Source organism: Amblyomma maculatum, chromosome 1 (genome assembly GCF_055883805.1).
Source record: "Amblyomma maculatum isolate TAMU_Amacu chromosome 1, ASM5588380v1, whole genome shotgun sequence".
Lineage (NCBI taxonomy): Eukaryota > Metazoa > Arthropoda > Arachnida > Ixodida > Ixodidae > Amblyomma > Amblyomma maculatum.
Window position 1 is genome coordinate 86,269,063 of NC_139344.1, and position 20,039 is coordinate 86,289,101.

Below are 20,039 nucleotides of genomic sequence, written 5' to 3' on the forward strand. Positions count from 1 at the left end.
AAAAAGGCATTATTTGCGATCTAAAATATATAGTTCAAACAAAAATTTTGGTTTCCTATACACCTAACTCGGACCAAAAAAAAAAGAAAAAAAAAACTCTATCGTCCCATGCCAATTCCGTCAGAATACTGAAGGGGGGGGGGGGGGGGGGGGGCGATCAACAAAAAGATGTGACGCCGCGGAAGGGTGTTACACTAACAAGTGGCACAGACACTAACTTTTTTCCTAGGTATTTTTAGCCTCAATATAATTACAGATGTACTCAGTCTCCCTACTAAGTGTTGCGGTCAAGATTTGCTGGCAAATATGACCGGGAATTTATACCAAAGCTCACCATCTCACAATCTGACTCCATAAATCTCATTTAATTATTATACGAAATGTCCAATTTTTTCTATCCGAATCGTCTGCCAGCTTAAGCAGTCTCAGACTTTCTTCGACTGCCTTGACATGGCCGGCAAGATTAGTCATGGGTTGACCCCGCCGGGGTGGCGCAGTGGTTACGGCGCTCGACTACTGTTCCCAAGGACGCGGGATCGAATCCCGGCCTCGGCGGCCACTTTTCGATAGAAGCAAAAAGCAGGGCTCCCGTGTGCTGTGCGATGTCAGTGCACGTTAAAGAACCCCGGGTGGTCGCAATTTCCGGAGTCCTCCACTACGGCGTCTCTCATAGCCTGATCCGCTTTGGGACATTAAACCCCACAAACCAAGCAACCATTAGTCATGGGTTGTAAAGTGCAAGTTGGCCCGTAATCACGAAGAGCGTTTCGTAGATATGCTGGAACGTAATGTGTTGATCAAGCTGTCTAGCTTATTTCTAGTGCCTACAAGGAAGTATATGCATTGTCAAAACTCCTATGGGAAGGTTTTCCACTCCCTCCTCCCGCCCCCCTACTGAAGCCAATATTGCTGGTGCCACAATGCACGAAAACGCTGAAATCTCGGATAGCGCTCTGGTATGAAAAGTATGGTCGCTCAGACCTGCGATGAGAAAAAAAAAAAAAAAAACGCCAATGTGCGCAGTTTTCAGTTTTTTGTTATTGAGTGTTTCTTACGGCAAGCAATGAAATAGTTCAGGTATGTTCTGGACTAATTCTCTAAGTATCCTTCCACGAGTACAGTGCAGTGAAGGAAGCGTGGACAGTTTTCACCTCTATATTTCCTTATTTTGTGCATAGATCGCGAAGTTGCCGAAAGGACTTCCGCTGTGATATCTGTGGCAAACTGTCATACCTGTTTAAAGCACTTACATTAAAAAAATATTAAAGAGCACTGCAGAATCTGCATTGGAGTAATGCAAAAGCATGGGTGCTGCTGTTGGTTGCTTCTGGTTGCTTTTAGTTGCTTAATTCACGTCTTGTTTACCCATTTTAGTATTTGGTACTTTTAAATTACGCGCCAATCCCTTCCTATGCCATCTTTTGGCTCGACTTGAGGTTGCGTGACCTCACATCCTTGACGTCACCTTAATTGACTGATTTAATTAACTATTTTGGTGTTAGATACATCAAATGTGACGCCAAGCCATTGGCTAATGAGACAATTTTCGCCCTTACGTTTACATTTTTCGCCTATAATTGATTACCTAATTAACTTATTGGCCTAATTATTTCTCCGACACAGCATTACGTCAGCCTCTATCGATTGACACCACTCTTTAACCTCTACCACTTCTCAATAACTCACAACTGCTGCAGACACCATTTTGCGGACCCGTTCTGCGGACACATTCTGCGGACGCGGTTTGCGGACACGTTCTGCGGTCGCGATCTGCGGACAGAAAACTGTGAACGTAGCGAAGGAATGCTCTCGCATTAATAACAGCAAATAATCTGAAGGCCTCGCTGATTACGCACGCCTGCGAAACAATTGTCGCATTGACATGTTGTTTGATCGCGTTACCTTCGTAATTCGTTAATCGGGCTTCCTAGCATTGTTTGACGGGGAAAGAGACAATACCTGCTATATTGCTAATCTGGGACAGGCAGGGAAGTCAATACACCAAAAGGCGACGACAGTTTGCGACCTCAGTAACTAATATAGTATTCCCTCAGCAAGATTTATTTGCCCCGCGCCACAAGGTGCAGCGCCTTCATTCGGCGCCTAGCATTTTTTTTTTTTCTTTTTTTCCCCAGGATCCTTCCTTATTTGCGGCGTAGTAGAAGGGCAGCGGCATACAGATGTCAAGTCGATGGCCAAAGCATCCTCTCACGCACGGGCTCCTCATATTTCTGAGCCTCTTTGGAAAGGCTAATGTCCCTCAAACAAGACGTGACAAGGCGCGGGAACCCGTCAGAACTGACGTCGTCATTCAAGCCAGCAACGGCGCGCCCATTGTGAGCGCTACTCGTGACTCGAAGGCGAACGACTCAGCAACAAAGAAGCACTGGCAAACCCACGCTGTTACAAAGTCCATACACGCTCGAGCCGAGCTCGTATGCGTCTTTTGCTGGCTTCCCATGCCTTCGGTTTACGCAAAAGTCGTGAATTCGACTCACGACTGGTGAAAAGAAAAAAAAGAATCACGAGAAGAATGACGGAAACGAGAAAGAAGGAAACGGAAACTCAAGGCACGAAGTACACTTATCGAAAAGAAGCAAATCAGCAGCGCCAGAGCTAAGAGAAATGAGAGAAAAAAAAAAGCAAAAAATTAAGTGAAAAGACCGATTTCAGGTGCATGCAGAGTGGGCACTCATTGTGTCTCTAATGCCGCCCTTCGTGCTGGCACGCGTGTGCGCTGGTTTCGAATGAAGTCGAGTGCCGGCGTTTTGTTCTCGTTGTTACGAGTCATTGGCGGCCTGCCCTGAACGCAGCGCGCTTCGAAGGCGCCACCCCGTGCAAGGGGCCAGCGCCGCGGTGCACGCGAGTGCGTGACTTCATTCCGGCTGTCGTCTCCTTGGAGCCGCGAAGGTCGCGCCTTCCATGCGTTCGACTCGCCGGACAATTTGCGAAACTGTAGCCCCGAGGCCGCGTGGCGCGCGCGGCTGCCGTTTGCCTCGCAGGCCCCGAATGCTAAGACCACATTGCGTTCGAACAGCATAATGTCGCCGACAGCATTGCTTGCTCTGCAGAGCTCTCGTGGTACACTGCGCTCATCCGAATTAACTTTGTAGGACCGGCTCCAAGAAAATTGGATTCGCCCAGTCGTATGCGACCCGAACGAACAAAGTGGTCGTAAAATACTCCCCCCCCCCCCCCCCCCCCCACCCCCCCCACACACACACACACACCTCCACTGGCGTCCTTCAGTGGAGAAAAGAAATTTGTATTAATTTAGACGGTGCCGGCGGAGGCGTTTCTTCAGCGTGCTCTCGATTTTGAGAGCAGGCCATTTTTAACACATTGGCTGCATTAACGGGTGACTGCCACAGAAGCCTGGGATTCAATCAGCGATGCTTGCCATTAAGCAGTTCTCTTTGTTGTTGTTTACTTTAGCCCATCACTTGATTTGTCTGAAACAAGCGCTGCCTTTGTCGTCATGAATAATTCCGATATATTGGGATATAAAGCAGGTAGAGCTGAGGGAAGAGTTTGACTGGGGCGCACACAAGTACTGGCGAAATCATGCACGGCTGAGCTAGCCGACCTACGAGAGAGCTCAGAGAAATGACAAGCGCGTGCCGGTCAACCGAGCCCAATCGCATGGCGGTGTCAGTGTCTGTTTAACGCTGCGGCAATGTATTTGCTGTACATCTGCGTTACAGATGTGTGCTTTTGTCCATTACCTTCTTTTTGAAGGTAATGGACTTTTACCTATGGGGCTGAAACGCGGAGGCTAACCAAGAGAGTTCTATTTAAGTTGAGGACAATGCAGATGACTATGGAACGAAAAATGGTAGGGGTAACATTAAGAGATAGGAAGCGTGCAGAGTGGGTCAGAGAAATAACCCAGGTTACCGACATTCTAGTGGAAATTAAGAAGAAAAAATGGGCATGGGCAGGACATGTAGTGCGAAGAGAGGATAACCGATGGTCGCTTAGGGTAACAAACTGGATTCCAAGGGAAGGAAAGCGTAGCAGGGGGCGGCAGAAAGCTAGGTGGGCGGATGAGATTAAGAGGTTCGCAGGGGTCAAGCGGATGCAGCTAGCACAGAACCGGGTTAAGTGGAGAAATATGGGAGAGGCCTTCGCCCTGCAGTGAGTATAGTCAGGCTGATGATGATGATGATGATTCTTTTTGAATTAAAAAAAAAAGGAAATTGCTCACAAAAAATGTACTGTATTTCACTAAGCGGGAATGTACTCGGCCTTGCAACATCAGCCGCTTTGGGATGCCCTGCCCCATCTATAAATCCATGGTTTGTAAGGATTTAAAAAAGCTATCAAATGTATCCAGCCGCATAATTTCATTGTTTGATTCAAGTCTCCCTAGAAAAAGAAAAAAAAACAATAATGAAGTTGAAAGGTGCGGGGGGGGGGGGGGGGTACTCCTGCACTGATGCCTCTCCGTAGTCCGATGCAGCGAAGTTGCAGCTCTGGGGCTTGAACGTTGTGCGTGCCTGTCTTAGCGTCTTAGCGTTTGATACTTTTAAGGAGCTGATGCTATTCGCCATAATATAGGGCTTTTTACATTAGCACAGCGCCCTTGAAACACTCTACGGACGAGTTAAGGCCTATGTATGTCACGAAACTCATACGAACAGGCATCTTTCTGGTTTTCTTTTCTGGTGTTATTACATGGCCCCCCACTCTTGCTCTCTTATGCGGTGCAATGTTCTGAAATTGATCATTTAGCTGGCGCATCGATTTCTGTGGGCGTGTGAGAGTCTTGAGAGAATTGGGTTCGCTTTTTTGTATATGTGTGCATAGGAAGCAGGATCACAGATATAGGACCCAGCATTATCGTATACCTGGTTCAGTATAAGTGGAGATATTATCCTAACATATTAGTAATGACCTTTTGGTCTTTTGCGTATCTCTGCGCTATCCGGCGCTGTTGCCTCCTTGCGAATAGTGGCATATTTTTCCTTCCAGATTCCCGCCGGCAGGAAGAGCGTGGTTATCCCAAATCTGAAAAAAAAAAAAAAAAAACCATTTACTTCGCTGTCAAATTATCCGCTACTTAATAGCTCAAGCAATGCAGCCTTTAAAGTGGGCTAATAAAGGGACCAAGCAAAAATCTTACCCCGAGTTTCTCGCGGTCCTGCTCAGTGCATGGGGTAGTAGAAATGCGGCATTGCCGGCCTAAACATTTATTCATTAGTTAGCTATGAAGCGCGATTTATTTCATTTTTTTTTTCGGGTGCTGAATGCTGCCAAAGTTCTGTGCTGTATACGCAACCTAATTTCCTCAGCCCAACGCGCGTGGACGCAAAGCATTTAATACAAATACAATATGTGAAGTTCCGGCAGTATGTTCCTGCTATGTATGTTCCAGCTGCTTCGAGACTTGGGTTGGCGGCCTGTGTGAAATATCTCCGCTCGAGAGTGCAATCCGGGAAACGCACAGGAGCCGGGCGCTAGCAACTCTTGCTCCAGACGTCGTGTCTGCGCCGTCTTCTCACATAAGCGGCGGACGGGGTTTGGTCGCGGGATTGCATCGTCAAGCTCGGTCATCGTGCCAGGGCCTCTTTCTACGCGCCCCTCCCACACTCCCGCCCCGGCGTTCTCCTCTATATTTATATCCACCGGTTTTTGAGCCGCAGATGCTGCCCCTTGAGCGAAGTCCGAACGTCTCAGTTCAGTCAGAGCGTAAAAAAAAAAAAAAAAAAAAAAAAATAATAGATGCACGGTAATCAATATTACAAAAAAAAAAGAAAAAAAAACATGCGCTCTTCTTGCGTTAACCCAATGGCTCGGCCCCCGTGGGTCTCAAACAAGCGGCAGCTATAAATGCGCGCATCTGGCACACGCGGTATTCACGACGTGCTTCCATGGCCTGCGCAGTCATTTCTTCCCTGGTCGGCCGTTGCACGCTTCTCGACGGGAGCTCATAGCGCACCGCTCGTGCAGCTTGTTTTTGAGAACGAGAGCTATGACGGGTCCTGTCATCTTGCGCGGCAGCGCTTGTATGCGCGCACTGGTGGCGGCCAACCTCTGAGTGGAACGAACTGTGCTGACCAGTTTGTAACGCATGCACGAGCTTTGAGAAGACGTGCGAGTGGCCGACGTAGCGAAAGAACGAGTTTAAACTGCGACGACTTGGTTTATTTGGAGAGTTTTTAAAAGAGCTTTACGTAGTTTGTCGGGCACTGTAACCATGGGTTCTCCGAAGAAGCTGCGCAGGTTTGAAATGAAAGATTGCAATATAGTCTAGAATGATTTTGGCTATTCACATTGAGTCCAGGCTAGTGCACCTGAACGTTTGGTGCCGTGGCTTTATTATAAACTGCACCTTCTTTCATTAATCTGCGCACGGTTAAGCTGTAACAAGGCGGCTTGTTTCTTTTGTTTCCATTAAATACGAGAGGTTTTAAGCCTGAATATGTGATAGTACGTCGCCCCAGTCCACCAACCACCACGGGCTTTCCGTTAGAGCAAGGCCTTTCTTTGTGTATCTAGGCATTGTATGTACCATCTCGGCCAAAAGTAACCAGGCTGTGTGTTAAGCTTCTCAGCCAGTTAGCAGAGAATTCGTACCACTTCTGAAGCTGTAATCTGTGCAAAGTAAAGACGAGCTCCTCTACTCACTTGTTAACAAGTTCTTATCATTTGGTATTCCTTGTTCGCTTTAAAGTACAAGCGAGAAGCAAACCATGCAGCCTGGTTACTTTTGGCAAAGACGGTACCTCACAATAAAAAAAATACATATTGGAAAGAGGACAGAGCACACGAGCTAGTACTGTCGTCTAGCGCAGGCCCTGTAGTTTGTGCTCTATCTATCTATCTATCTATCTATCTATCTATCTATCTATCTATCTATCTATCTATCTATCTATCTATCTATCTATCTATCTATCTATCTATCTATCTATCTATCTATCTATCTATCTATCTATCTATCTATCTATCTATCTATCTATCTATCTATCTATCTATCTATCTATCTATCTATCTATCTATCTATCTATCTATCTATCTATCTATCTATCTATCTATCTATCTATCTATCTATCTATCTATCTATCTATCTATCTATCTATCTATCTATCTATCTATCTATCTATCTATCTATCTATCTATCTATCTATCTATCTATCTATCTATCTATCTATCTATCTATCTATCTATCTATCTATCTATCTATCTATCTATCTATCTATCTATCTATCTATCTATCTATCTATCTATCTATCTATCTATCTATCTATCTATCTATCTATCTATCTATCTATCTATCTATCTATCTATCTATCTATCTATCTATCTATCTATCTATCTATCTATCTATCTATCTATCTATCTATCTATCTATCTATCTATCTATCTATCTATCTATCTATCTATCTATCTATCTATCTCGCTCTGCGTGTGCGTGCATGTGTGCGCCAGATACAAAGTGTGAATTTCTATTACAGTCCAAGCATCACTAATCAAGAGCGGATCACTCAGTATGTGAAATAATAATGCAGCCAGATCACTAGGAAATTCATGAATATAATGATTTACGCTTTAGTTTGAAGTTCAGATAATTACCGCATTTTCGCGAATCTAACCAGCGCCCGATATCACACCACCCCCCCTCCCCTCTCGTAAAAAAAAAAAAAAAAAAATTCAAAAAGTTTGAATGTGAATCTTACCCCCCCCCCCCCCTTATCTTTACTCCTTTTATTTATTTATTATTTCTTCAAGGAAGGCGGGTAGCAAAGATGGCGATGGTTAGGGCTCGCCTATAGCGCATTAAAGGCTGCATGCTGCGAGCTCAGTCTAAGGCATACCGTCATTCAGGCAAGAAACTGCAAAAAGCTTGGCTACCGCCAGTTCAGAGTGTCTCTCAAGAAGAGCCTTCGTCAACTGGAAGCCCAAAATTGATAGGGCACGCCGTAACCTCGATAACCTTATCCTAAATATTTTAGTCAGCATGGGCGACGTTAAACGCCTGTGCCGACTGATTGATGGTGTCTTGTCCCTTTTTCCGTGTATGCTATCCACACGGTTTCTGGGGACGCTGTGCTATTTTGTTAGCCGTGCGAAAGAACCGTGTGCACTAGTTAAGTATATTACATTTTGCAACGTTATCTCTGATTACGACGCCTTGCAAACGAGGAAGTATCAATTAGCTACTACGGGGTGAAGCTAAACAGACGCATCGAGCTCGTCGAATGGTCTCGCTAGGTCTCGACCCAATAAGGCTTGCGTGATGGGCGATCTTTTAAAGGTCTCCTGCTAACTATAAGAATCGGGTCGATGGCAACAGTGCATAAGTATCTGTACAATCTTTCTTTTTGCTTTGCATCTCTGAGCTCGCTTTCAATATCTGTATGCCCAGTGTGAGAACAATTGTCTCTCGTCGTGGCTAAAACATGATTCCCTCTAGTTCTTTCCGTGAATGGCTCTTAATTTCGGTTTTTCTGCAGCCTATATCCGCAAAAATTGTCCTGTTCCTAGTTTCGACCCTCTTTTCGATGCTTGCTTTCGCAGGCAACAATCAGGCGGACCCTTTGGCCAAAACATGCCTATGACTCCAGGGGGATCCTCTGACCCGAACAGGATGGCTTTTGCCTCCAACCGCACGCCCACTAGTCCCCAGTGGTCCGCCCCACAGTGGCCTCCGGCCCCCGAGACTCCGGACGCTCCTGTGTACTGCAGCACGGGCGGACTGTTCCCTATGCAAAGTGGAGGAAGCCGCTCACCATCTGGTGGCCAGAGGACAGCCTCACCCAACGGCCGCTTCAACGCAAGCGGACCCAAGTTTCCCATTCCGCCCCCTCCACCTGCGGGTACCATGTCACCGCCAGCACAAAACTCCTTCTCCATACCGCCGCCACCACCAGCCGGACAAGGAAGGGCGTCGCCGTCTAGCGGCGGCTACAGCCCCAACACCTTTCAGATACCGCCGCCCCCACCGGCTGGTGGACGCCAGGGCAACGCATCGCCCATTGCCTATGGCGGTGGACGAAGCCCCGGAGCATTTTTCATACCACCCCCTCCAGCGCAGTCCCTAGGAGGCATGGTGCCCTCTCCCCAAAGCGCCACCGCGGGTTACGATGATCAGCCGTACGCGTATCCGCCTCCACCTCCTCCCATAACGTCGTCGTCGCCAGTGCCCGGGGGATACGGCAGCGGCGGACCGTTCCGTCACGAGCCGCCCACCCCTCCTCCACCGCCACCTCCTCAAGTATCGATGTCGTCGCCCAAGACAGCTGCGCCGCCACCACCGCCCTCGCTGCCCCCAATGCAGAGCAGTGGAGGTGGCCCTGGTGGCCCTCCACCGCCGCCTCCGCCGCCTCCACCACCACCGCCATCGGGTGGTGGCCCGACGTGGAGGCAAAAGCAAGTGCGTGAAAAAAAAAAAAAGAAAAAGATGAAAACACATCTTTTCTGCCAACGTCTCTGACCTTTCTGTCTCCCCTTCCTTTGCTAAATGAGGGCAGCATGATTTCAAGATTCGTTGACCGATATCTTGTTTCATGCAAGGATAACACGAATGCAATAATTTGTATAAAATTTCCAGATCGTTGCATTGTGTGTGGTGCGCTAAAGTTCAGTTTTACATCCCTTTACATCAATTTTATCATGATTAAAATATTAACGACGAAGCACATAACTGCCGATATTCAAGCGAGGCCTTATTTTAACTGCCCGAGTTTCAAAAATTAAGGTTTATTTCGCAACTTTATTATTCGAAGATGTAGAAGCCAAGGACCAAGTTAAGGAAGGGAGTTCCTAGAGGGACGCAGTTGCAGCAGTTATTTATTGTTCTCCTTATTTTAGGCGCTTCGTAGGAGAATTGATTACCGAAGAGTTCATGAATAAGGTGCGCCCTATTTTCTACTGTGTGGCATAATTTTCCGTTCACCTCAAGGCAAAGAAATTATTCCAGCTGCATAAGAGGAGAGATGCGGGAAGAACGGCGCTTGCGAAGCCTTCGGTTGACGGCGGACGACACGCTCCATAAAACAGAGCGTGGAAAAAAAAAAAGAAAAAAAACGTCATTTATCGCTCGACCTCGTGCCACCTCCTTTCTTTTTGAGTGTGTGTTGTTCATGGGCTCTTCGTCTCGCCTGGCAGGAGGCCGAGAAGGCCGCTCAAAGGTCGTCCGGAAGTGGCTACGACCCGGCCCAGATCGCGGCCCAGGGACCCCAGGACGGCACGCAGCCTTTCTGCTACCTGCCGCCCCAGCTGCTCAACACCGCTGCCACAAAGGACAAGAAGCCCTTCACATACACACCCGGTGGTGGGTATCTGACCTTCCGTGCTGAGGCAGTTCTTTAAGAATGTGAACAAAAAAAAAAAAAAAAAAAAAACAGTGCACTCGGGATAACCGTAGTCATTTTATGTCAAAGGTTTGAAATAACGTTTAATGCAGGTAAGCTAAGCCATACTGACGTGGAGAGAAAAAAAAAATTCGAGATCGCTGCAGAGTGAGCACTGGAGGAATGCATAAGCCTAAGAGTTGCTGTGTTGTCCGCGAGATGTGTCAGCGGGATTCCGCGAGTAGATACGGGACCTTTCCTTTCCGGTAAACAGCTTAACTGGCTCTAATTAAGTTTCGATGGAGGCGAAACGAAGAGGCGTCCGTGTTTTGTGAGATGTCAGTGCACGTTAAAGATCCCCAGGTAGTCGAAATTACTCCGGAGCCCTCAACTACGGCACCCCTTTCACTATTTGCGCTCTCACTCCCCAGTGCACGTCAAAAAACCCAGGTGGTCGAAATTTCCGGAGTCCTCCACTACGTTATCTCCCATAGCCTGAGTCGCTTTGGGACGTTAAACCCCACAAGCCAAACCAAAAACCCAAACCATCTATTCTTCTTTTACGGCGTGGGTAAAGTGTCCACAAAACAAGTGGGACAGACTTTGCGCCTTTTCTGTAAACCATTTATTATTGTTATTGGCTCTAGTCAATTACCTAAGTAACACACAACAACCATTTTGTCACTTGCAGACCTTTCCTTTACGCCCTATTCTATGGTACCATTCTTTTTTTCGATATACCAACTAGTTCATCTTTTACAGCACTAACAAATTCATACCCACGCGAAATCCGCCTACATGACTATACACTGCTTAAGCAATAATAAAAGGTAAAGGTGTTTAAAAAGACGTCTCTTGAACCTTTCAAGGGGCTGATGACAATGTGGGCAAGTAGATAGGAAATGAAGACTGTGGTAAAGGGAGTTTATGGGTATGAAATAAGATACATAAGTATGGAAGAGTTGAAAAATTTCAAGCGCAATAAAGGAAGACTTCGCTTTGAAAAAAACTTCGCTGCCGGATAAATATAGGTCTATTAGCACGAAATTTGTGTAGAGACTGGCACCCCTGGTCCCTGTAACCTCACTCACACTCATTATGACCGTTTTTCCATCGTGCACAGGCTCTGGTGCGGAGCAACAAGCTAAAGTATTCTGCCTTTGCCAACCTCCTGTACCTTTCCTTTTGTGAATTCCTCCCCTCTCTCATGCTCAAACAGAAGTAGAACACACACACACACACACACACACACACACACACACACACACACACACACACACACACACACACACACACACACACACACACACACACACACACACACACACACACACACACACACACACACACACACACACACACACACACACACACACACACACACACACACACACACACACACACACACACACACACACACACACACACACACACACACACACACACACACACACACACACACACACACACACACACACACACACACACACACACACACACACACACACACACACACACACACACACACACACACACACACACACGCGCGCGCGCACACGCACACGCACACACACGCACACACACGCACACACACACACACACACACACACACACACACACACACACACACACACACACACACACACACACAATATTGCTTACACATATTAGCCCAACTTAGCACCACGCAACTGTATATGAATGATGAAAAACAAAGCTATGGCTTCTAGTTTTTACCAAAAATAACCAGGTTGCATATTCTGCTTCTTATTCCTATCGTGGAACCCATACGGCTTCCATAAAGTCATAAGTTATTTAAAAGTGAGGACCATAGTTCTCTTTGCAGCACATAGACCTAAAGTCTAAGTGGTGTGATAGGTGCTGCACTACACAATACTTAGAAACAAATCATGCAGCCTGGTTGTTTTTGACAAAGGCATGCATTTTGGACAAATAACCTGAAGTAAGCAAGCATTCCGCTGTTGGCAGTCCAACTGGTAGAGCGAAGCGCACGGTACTGGGGCTGCAGCGACGATGAAACTGTTTTTAGAAGTGCTGTTTGCGAAAACGAATATCAATACAACTGACCCCCTCTACCAGCTTACCACACGAGCACATGCTGTCTTGAACAAGGTCGGAATCATCCCCATTAGCCATCGTAGCTTATGGGAGGCTGTCGTCCTACGCATAGTACAGTCTTTGATATTCTCCCTCTTCCTTCATCACCCACCTTATTCTGAATTTTACTCCGGGTAAGTAAAACCCCAATCCACTCTCCTTCGCATGGCCTTCAAGATCGCCTTAGGTCTCCCGTGCTTTACTAGCTGCCTCTCTCAAACTCGAGGGGATGCATGGATGAGAACACACTGAAAGAACTACTCGAAGCACACTGCATCGTACAGTTTCAACAATTGCACTGGTCTCCCCAGATTTACGCCATCCTCGCCTCTTTGGGATGCACAGCTTCAACTTATTCCCTACTGTACTCTGTCAGCGAGTTCGAACATATCAGGAGTACGCTTTCTATCTCACATAGTATAGGCCCGACTCGGTGCGCGTCGCGCCGGGACAATCAGTACACGAGTGCGCCTCCTGTGCGCCAGTAAGCGAGGAGTGACTGTCGTAGTTAATCATGAGCTAGATAACTTTTCATGCCAAAAGCAATGGTGGTATCCGCACCGATCCGCTTTTGGAGGAACGGCTCATGGCGCATGGAAGCACTACCTTCTAGTTGTCCTACCCCACACAACGGCGCTTACTGGACCACACGCTTACACTCTGTCAATCTCAACGAAGAAATATCTTCTGGCCTGGGTATGGGGTCACTCCGCCTTCCCTGGGATTGAGCGAGCTCGTACAACGGACCCGAAAATTACCCCTCCTGGTCCCCACGGAAGAGGATCGGGATGAATCGCTCTCATTCCCACTTTCCCGCGGCGCTCTGCCACTCACGGTGAATCAGGCAGCAATTTTCTATAGACGGTTGCAGACTAAATCTTTCCTTAAGCACTATTTTTTTCCGACGTTCATCCCTCACGTAGTCCTCCGGCGTCCTTTTTTTTTGGGGGGGGGGGGGGGGGGAGAGGGTATCATCCCTCCCTCTGCCGTGTTATTGGGAACTACCATGCCATCCTTTCTATCCCACCCAACCCTCATTCTACCAAAACCTCTATGGGGGAGCGGCTGACTAGCTTCGCCCTAACACAGTGCCTGCTGTTCCGGGCTTGGAGGGTAGTCACCGCCGCCACCTGAGCATCGCATTCAGGGTTTTAACCGGAAAGGTTGTCTTGGATTGCCTAAGTAAACGTTTATTCATTAAATCAGCAATGATGGGGTCTACACAGAACGGAATGGCGCCCACTTTTGCAGTGCAAATCTGTAGCTTTGAAAGTTGAACTTGGAGTGCCATACAGTGTACTTTAAATATAACGAACGAGTGCTGGCCACCAAGAAAATGTTCATATGGTATCGCGTGCCTAGACTTGTTATTTTAGGTCTTGAGCTTAAGGCATTCGGATCACTCCCAGTGCAACCACTGTGTTTATTTTTAACTGCGTGAGTAGCCACGAAACGTTCATTTATATTTATCATGCAAACGTATTTGTTGCAACGAAAAGGAAATTTTGAGTTGTACAGCGTAAAAAAGTCAACAGAGCTACCAGGCTACCGCGACAACGAAAGAGCTGCGGCATCTGCGTTTGTTTGTTTTTTTAATTCACATAATGGACTCCCGTTGTCTTAGTTGCTGGGGCAGATCTTTCCATGAAAGCCGAGGCAATATTATTTAGTAGATTAGTCAGTAGTTTGCAAAAGCGATGTCTTCCGTACATCGCAAAATCGATCAATAACTCTCGCAAGAAATAGCTGAATCAAGAACGCCGCTTTGCGTTCACCGCATAACAGCTTAGCTTTCGGTGAAGTACACTTGTGGTGTGACCACTAGCTGTTTGCTTATTAGCGCTAAAGAAAAGTTGGATTCTAAAAAAAGAATATCGAAGGGAAGATCTGTAATCAAATAGGAAAAAAAATATGCAAAGTGGAGCCATGTGGATTTTCTTACGCCCCATTTCCGTTGTACAGACTTAACTTCGATTCCGTCCAGCCTAGAAAAACGTTCTAATTGACGTTGCTTTTTGATGCGACATAAAGGTAGCTAAATCGATCTAGCCAGTGGCCATTATATGGCTTTTGAAAGTTTCCTACCAGCTGCAGGTCTTAAGAAGAAGCTGAAGTGGTTTTTGAGATTTGTACGAGATTCAGCGACTCGAATGTATGTGAAGTTCGTAAGTCTAGTGCATGTTAAATGATGATGTAATCACACAAAAAAAGACGTAACAAAATGTATGCGTCTCTTCAATGCGTTAAAGGAGTGGAGAAAAAGTCATAATGACATCATTTGTTGCCAAATTTTTAGATTTTTGCTGGCTTCGAACAGAGGTTGACCTCCGTCGTCCGATGCTGTCATACAGCATTTCATGATCTTATACAGTCGGTGGCCTTGGTCTTTTTTCTTCAAGCCACCGTTTCTTGTTACGAATCCAGCTCGGTTCTGTGTACTGCGGGGAAATCTGAACGACTGCGGAGCTTTATTAGCCGATACATCAGCCATTCAAATGCTGCCACAAATAGGCTTCGTATTCCTTACGTGGAAGCTTCATATATTCATCCTCTTTAAGCTTCTTCAGCTGCCCTTGAAAATTATCTCTCATGTTTTCTTCGAAGCTTTCTGAGAACGCTGTCAAATTTTCAGCCCCATTTGATGCAAAAAAAAAAAAAAAAAAAAACAATCTTGTTTTCGCCAGAAACAAGTGCGCTTCTAAGTAATCTTGGCAGCTGAATATTTAATCGTCCTATGTAAATACAAGTGTCTCACATAAGTAAGCTTGTAATCAGGGAAAAAAATTATCTAGTGAAGAGATGAGAACTAAAGCAGTTACCCTCCTTTCGATCGCTCGGGGCACCGGACGCATCCTAAGGGCGGCCTAGGCCTCGTGGATGAGTTATGACAGTAGCCAAATTAAAGTGGTGTAACTCATGGAGAGTGACGGTGTTAGCCTATTATTTCCGAGGATGGCGCTTCAGTTCTCCATATAGTTTCAGCCATGTCTCGTCATTGCCGTGGTTGTGAGCTGTTCGACGCCTCTTTCTTTGCAGTGCTCGCACTGGCTCCGAGGGAGGCCTAATAATTGAGTGGCGCTCTGGACATGCGCTAAAATAATTAAAAGAGCCCGATTATTTTATTCGCAGCCGAATCATAAACTTAACATAGAAGTTCACGCAAAGGTACCGCTAACTCAAACTAAACAGTGTAAAGCGTGGTGATTCTGGCCTGAAGGTTTTCCGTGTTCTTGGCCACAGCTCGGATGGTCGCGCCTTTCTGTTGAATACTTATAATTTTGCGTGCAGTCTTGTTGCCGCAAAAGAATAAAAAAGATAAGAAACTCATTTTTCTCCTAGTCATTCCTGTCCAAACTGCTTTATGGTGTCTTAATTTCTTTTTTCCTTATACTCGCTAACTTGACACTTTTTAACTCTCCGGCGCAGGACTCGACTTGTCAGAGATCAAGTCTCCGCGGATTCAGAGGCGCATCAATGCCCGCCAGGAGGCAGCAGCAGCTCAGGGCGAAGGATGGGGAGATCCTCCCAGCCGCCAGATGGAAGGGTGCGTAGAAGTCCTACTTCATTCAGCGCATTGGGAATGAAGTTCTTTTGGCTGATTAGCCTTCGCGCGCAAAAAAAAAAAAAAAAAAAAAAATTATAATAAGTAATTTTGCTTTACGCTGCGTGCTGCGACTCTGCAAACGCGTTTTTCTCGCCAATGAGAACTGAGAAATAGAACCCCGCCATTCGTGCTCCACGCCTTGCACCATTCATGAAACTGCGTAGATGAATACTATCTTATCTCGCTTAATGATTTATAACGATGGTGCGTCTCCGCCGCTATATGCCGAAACTGCCTTCACAGTCGCAGCGCGCAGTCGCGGCGACTACTTTGAGGTGCGCCGGTCGAATTTCCAGAGAAAATGGTTATATGTTGCGTTGCTATGGCTTTCGCCCAATAAAAGCGTCGTTGGTGTTTCTTTGTGCAAAGGCGTTATTGTCACCACTGTTCGTATTTCCTAACTGACCGCTTCGTTCTCAATAAGAGAAACGCGCCCGCACTTATAATGCGCAACACGGAGCAGTCTTTTTTTTTTTTTTTTTTTTTTTTTTTAACGCGCACGAGCGGAGCTACGTCGAGCGGTGTTCAGTGCAGGGAGAGGATGCGTACACCCCGCCACACAGATCCTGTGCGTGTGCATTTCTCTCTTTTCGTTTCCTTTATTGAGCTTCACGCAGTCTCCGATTGTCCGCCGTGCCCGTTTCCAGGCGCCGTGAGGTACAATTCGCTTTCAATGGGGCTCTGAACGGTCTTCCTGCGGCGTCCCGCGAGATTTCGCAGCAGGCAATAATGAAGTGATCCTTTCTTTGCCATTTTCTCTTTTAGTTTAGTCCACGAGTCAGCGTATTTTCACTTTTCTTGCGTATGGAACAACACACTTTTCGAGCCTATACGTGCGATAGCACACAAAGCGAGCCATAAAAAGCGAAAATTTCGCGAAATTTCATCACAGTAAATAGACACTGTTGGCGCGAGAAAGTGCAGGTAAGGCTACGTGCCATGATCAAAGTAGAAAGCATAAGTGTAAACGATGCGATCCAGAAAGCACATCAGCTCATCTGTCCTGAATCCGCGCTTCTCGGCGCAATACATTCTTGCTCATTTCGCTCCAATCAAATTGCGGTCGCGACAGTCGTGAATCGCGTATGCGATTATGTACTCAAGTGCACAACTCTTTCGCACACCTGTATTACGGAGACACGCGATCAAAGCCTCGAGAACAGTTTAGTTTGACATTTTCCGTCGCCTATACGACCACAAACAAAACGAATCGGCGGGTGATATGCGCGAGCAAAAGTAGGCTCTTCTCCAGCAAACCAAGTTTTGAAGCAGCAGGAGTCACTACGACTATATTCGAAGCACAATGGGCAATGTCTTTTATATTTCCCCTTGCAAGCACGTCGTTTTTGTAAATCATTAACTTTTGCTCAGTTGAACGAAGATTAGCGAAATTGCACGTCTCGTCGTAACTTCTTTCGGTCAGTCGCAGATCAGGTCGAAGAGCTCAGTTTTGCCGGTCGCATGTTGTCCCGGTGCGGGTGGTGCGACGTCAACCGGCACGTGTGTCGCTTTCAGGCTAAACCTGGACGGTTCGTCGCAGCAGCAGGAGCGCTACATGGACCCAAACCGGACGCAATCCCTGCCTCGTCCCGGACAGCGCGCCTCGGATCCAGGGGACTTTGTGCAGTCGCGCTCCTTCCGTGTGCTGCAGAAGATCACCGACACGGACTCGCCGGGCTACGAGCCACGTGAGGCTGGATTCCATTTATGCCAGATCTTTTGGGTCGTACCAGTTACAAAACTCCACTTCAAAAAAAAAATACAAATTTTTGCGTGCCTTTTTCGGATGTCACGCCATCTGGAAGCGGTCAGTAGAAGCTTTTTGCTATTGCCTTCATTGCCTTCTAGAAATCACTTTTTTTTCTTCTTCTTCTTTTTCACCTTATTACCTCTACGGCTTTAAGTCTAACAGTTTTCGCTACTGCTAGTCTCGAACATATTTTATTTTCCCGATGATTGTGCATTTGTCAACAATCTGAAAGTTTTAAATTTAGACACAGTTTTTTTAGTGGCCGCGGGCACCGCTACTATTTGTATACACCGGAGTTTTGACCAATCAATACCCCCATTTTTTATACATGGGTCCTATGGGAAGTTTCGCAACTGGTAGTATTGAAGAGCTCTGATTTACGCATCATTCCAGAGCCCGTTTCGACTGCTAGTTTGTCAATTGTTTTCTTTTTTTTTCCCCCGAGGCGTGAACCCGACGGCGATATAAGCGAACAACGGTGATGTTTCAGTTATGGAATTTTCTTTTATTCATGAAACTTTTGCACTAAAACCTGGCGAAAAGAATTATTTTTACAGAGTTTCAAGGAATTTTGAAGAATCGCAATTCTTACTTCTTCCTAACTAGCGAGATTTAAAGCTTCCTCGAAAAAGAAAAAAAAAAACCTGAAATTCGGAATTCTGTGTTATATTTCTATCCGTCTTATTTCCTGTGATCGTGACCTTGCGCCATTCCAATGAATAACCCAGGTCAATGCCCTGTAGAAAGTACTTCTGTCATGCTATCGCTGCCAATTATCTGTGCTCTTTTTTCCATCTCTTTCTTGACTCTTCACGCGCCCGCAGTTGCCCATAAGTATTCTGGCTCCCATACCCTCACGACTTCCTGGAAATCATTCTCTTCATCGCGCTGATTGCTTGGTTAGGATCCCATAACTTTTGCCCTCGTGCCTACCGCAGGCGAAAATCCTGCATAAACCTTTCTCAGCAACGCTTCCGCTTCACCTTTTGCATGGCTATCAATATTCAACGCTGTTTTCATTTTTAATCAAAACGAGGTGTATATACTATATATCGTGTTAGCTGGAAGTCGAAGCGATTGGAGATACAGCAGTTCCCGATACGTCCATCGCTTACGCTCTACTTTCTTCTCCCTGCTTGCTCACTACTTAGATGAAGGATACCTAAGCTAAAATAAAACGTGGATGGAGAAGAAGGCTTTTTGTATTGGCCATTAGAGCTCTCCAGTGGTAAGATATCGGCGGAACAAGGCCAGCAAACACGAAAACAGAAGCCGAGAATTGCATTTATCTAAAATGCAATTGGGTGTTCGCTCATTTGTCCCTAGTTAGCTCTAATCCTTTTTTGTAGCCAGTGCACAGCTGGAAGAGAGCACACTCTGATTAAAACGTCCGAGCTGAGGACCATGTCCTTAGCCGTAATTATTTCCCATTGACCATAGGTAATCGGTTCGCACAGGTTCTGAGCTGTTTGTTTGCAGTTTCGTCGTGCGTACTCGCTTGATGACTTCGCAAAGCTACAAAGTTCGTAATAATTTTCCTCACAAGAGAATCCTTTTTCCCAGCTTCAAGAAGAGTAATAGCGCCCCTTTATATAGTTCCGAGCCTAAGTATCTCACCTATACAATTTCGCACACGCAGCCATAACACAGCGTACTCTACGACGTGCACATTTGGTGTTTCTCGTGAACAGGGAAGGGCACCTTGCTCACAGTAATTTGACAACAGATTAGGAGATAGAGCTACGCTCTTTGCCGAGAGCTGGCCAATGCTCCGGAGAAGATACTCCTTCGCCTGCAGACGGCAGTGCTCAACCAAAGGACCAACTAGCCCAGCAAGAGATACTGCAGACGGCAGTGCGCAGGTTCTCCACGGACGGTTAACTTTCTCCATTGAGTTCTGCTCTCGTTTATCCCCAAAAGGAAAGCTGTGCTCTCTGGCGGCAGTTGCCGCCGGACCTGTTGGATGGGCCCTGGACGAGCGTTAAGGAAGCAATAATGCTTGAGGACGCACGGCTTCTAAATCGTTTCTCGAATGGTCGTTCACCCTCCCTCCTCCATTTTTTTCTCTCTCTTGTCCCGCTAGTCTTGTTGTCGAAGGCTGTTAGAACGGTTACACGCGATGAGAAAAAAACAAAAAGGAAAGCCATTTGTGATACCGTAGACAAACTGCAGGGAAACGAAGAGCAAACAAATGTACGCTCTAAAACTCGCCGTCTCGTGCCGCAACATGAGGCTCCTTTGTGTCCAGGATGGGCGTTTTCCGCATCCGCCA

At 46.5% G+C, this 20,039-nt stretch overlaps 1 protein-coding gene across 1 annotated transcript in view; it reads left to right on the forward strand.

Annotated features, from left to right (window-relative positions):
* Window positions 1-20,039, forward strand: part of LOC146203078 (uncharacterized) — a 67,713-nt gene that overhangs the window by 18,110 nt on the left and 29,564 nt on the right. Inside the window, exons 2-5 of the mRNA XM_084588502.1 lie at window positions 8,521-9,376; window positions 10,111-10,276; window positions 15,840-15,957; window positions 17,533-17,705. Of these exons, the coding sequence (XP_084444628.1) occupies window positions 8,521-9,376; window positions 10,111-10,276; window positions 15,840-15,957; window positions 17,533-17,705 (1,313 nt within the window). The remainder of the gene's footprint in view (window positions 1-8,520; window positions 9,377-10,110; window positions 10,277-15,839; window positions 15,958-17,532; window positions 17,706-20,039) is intronic.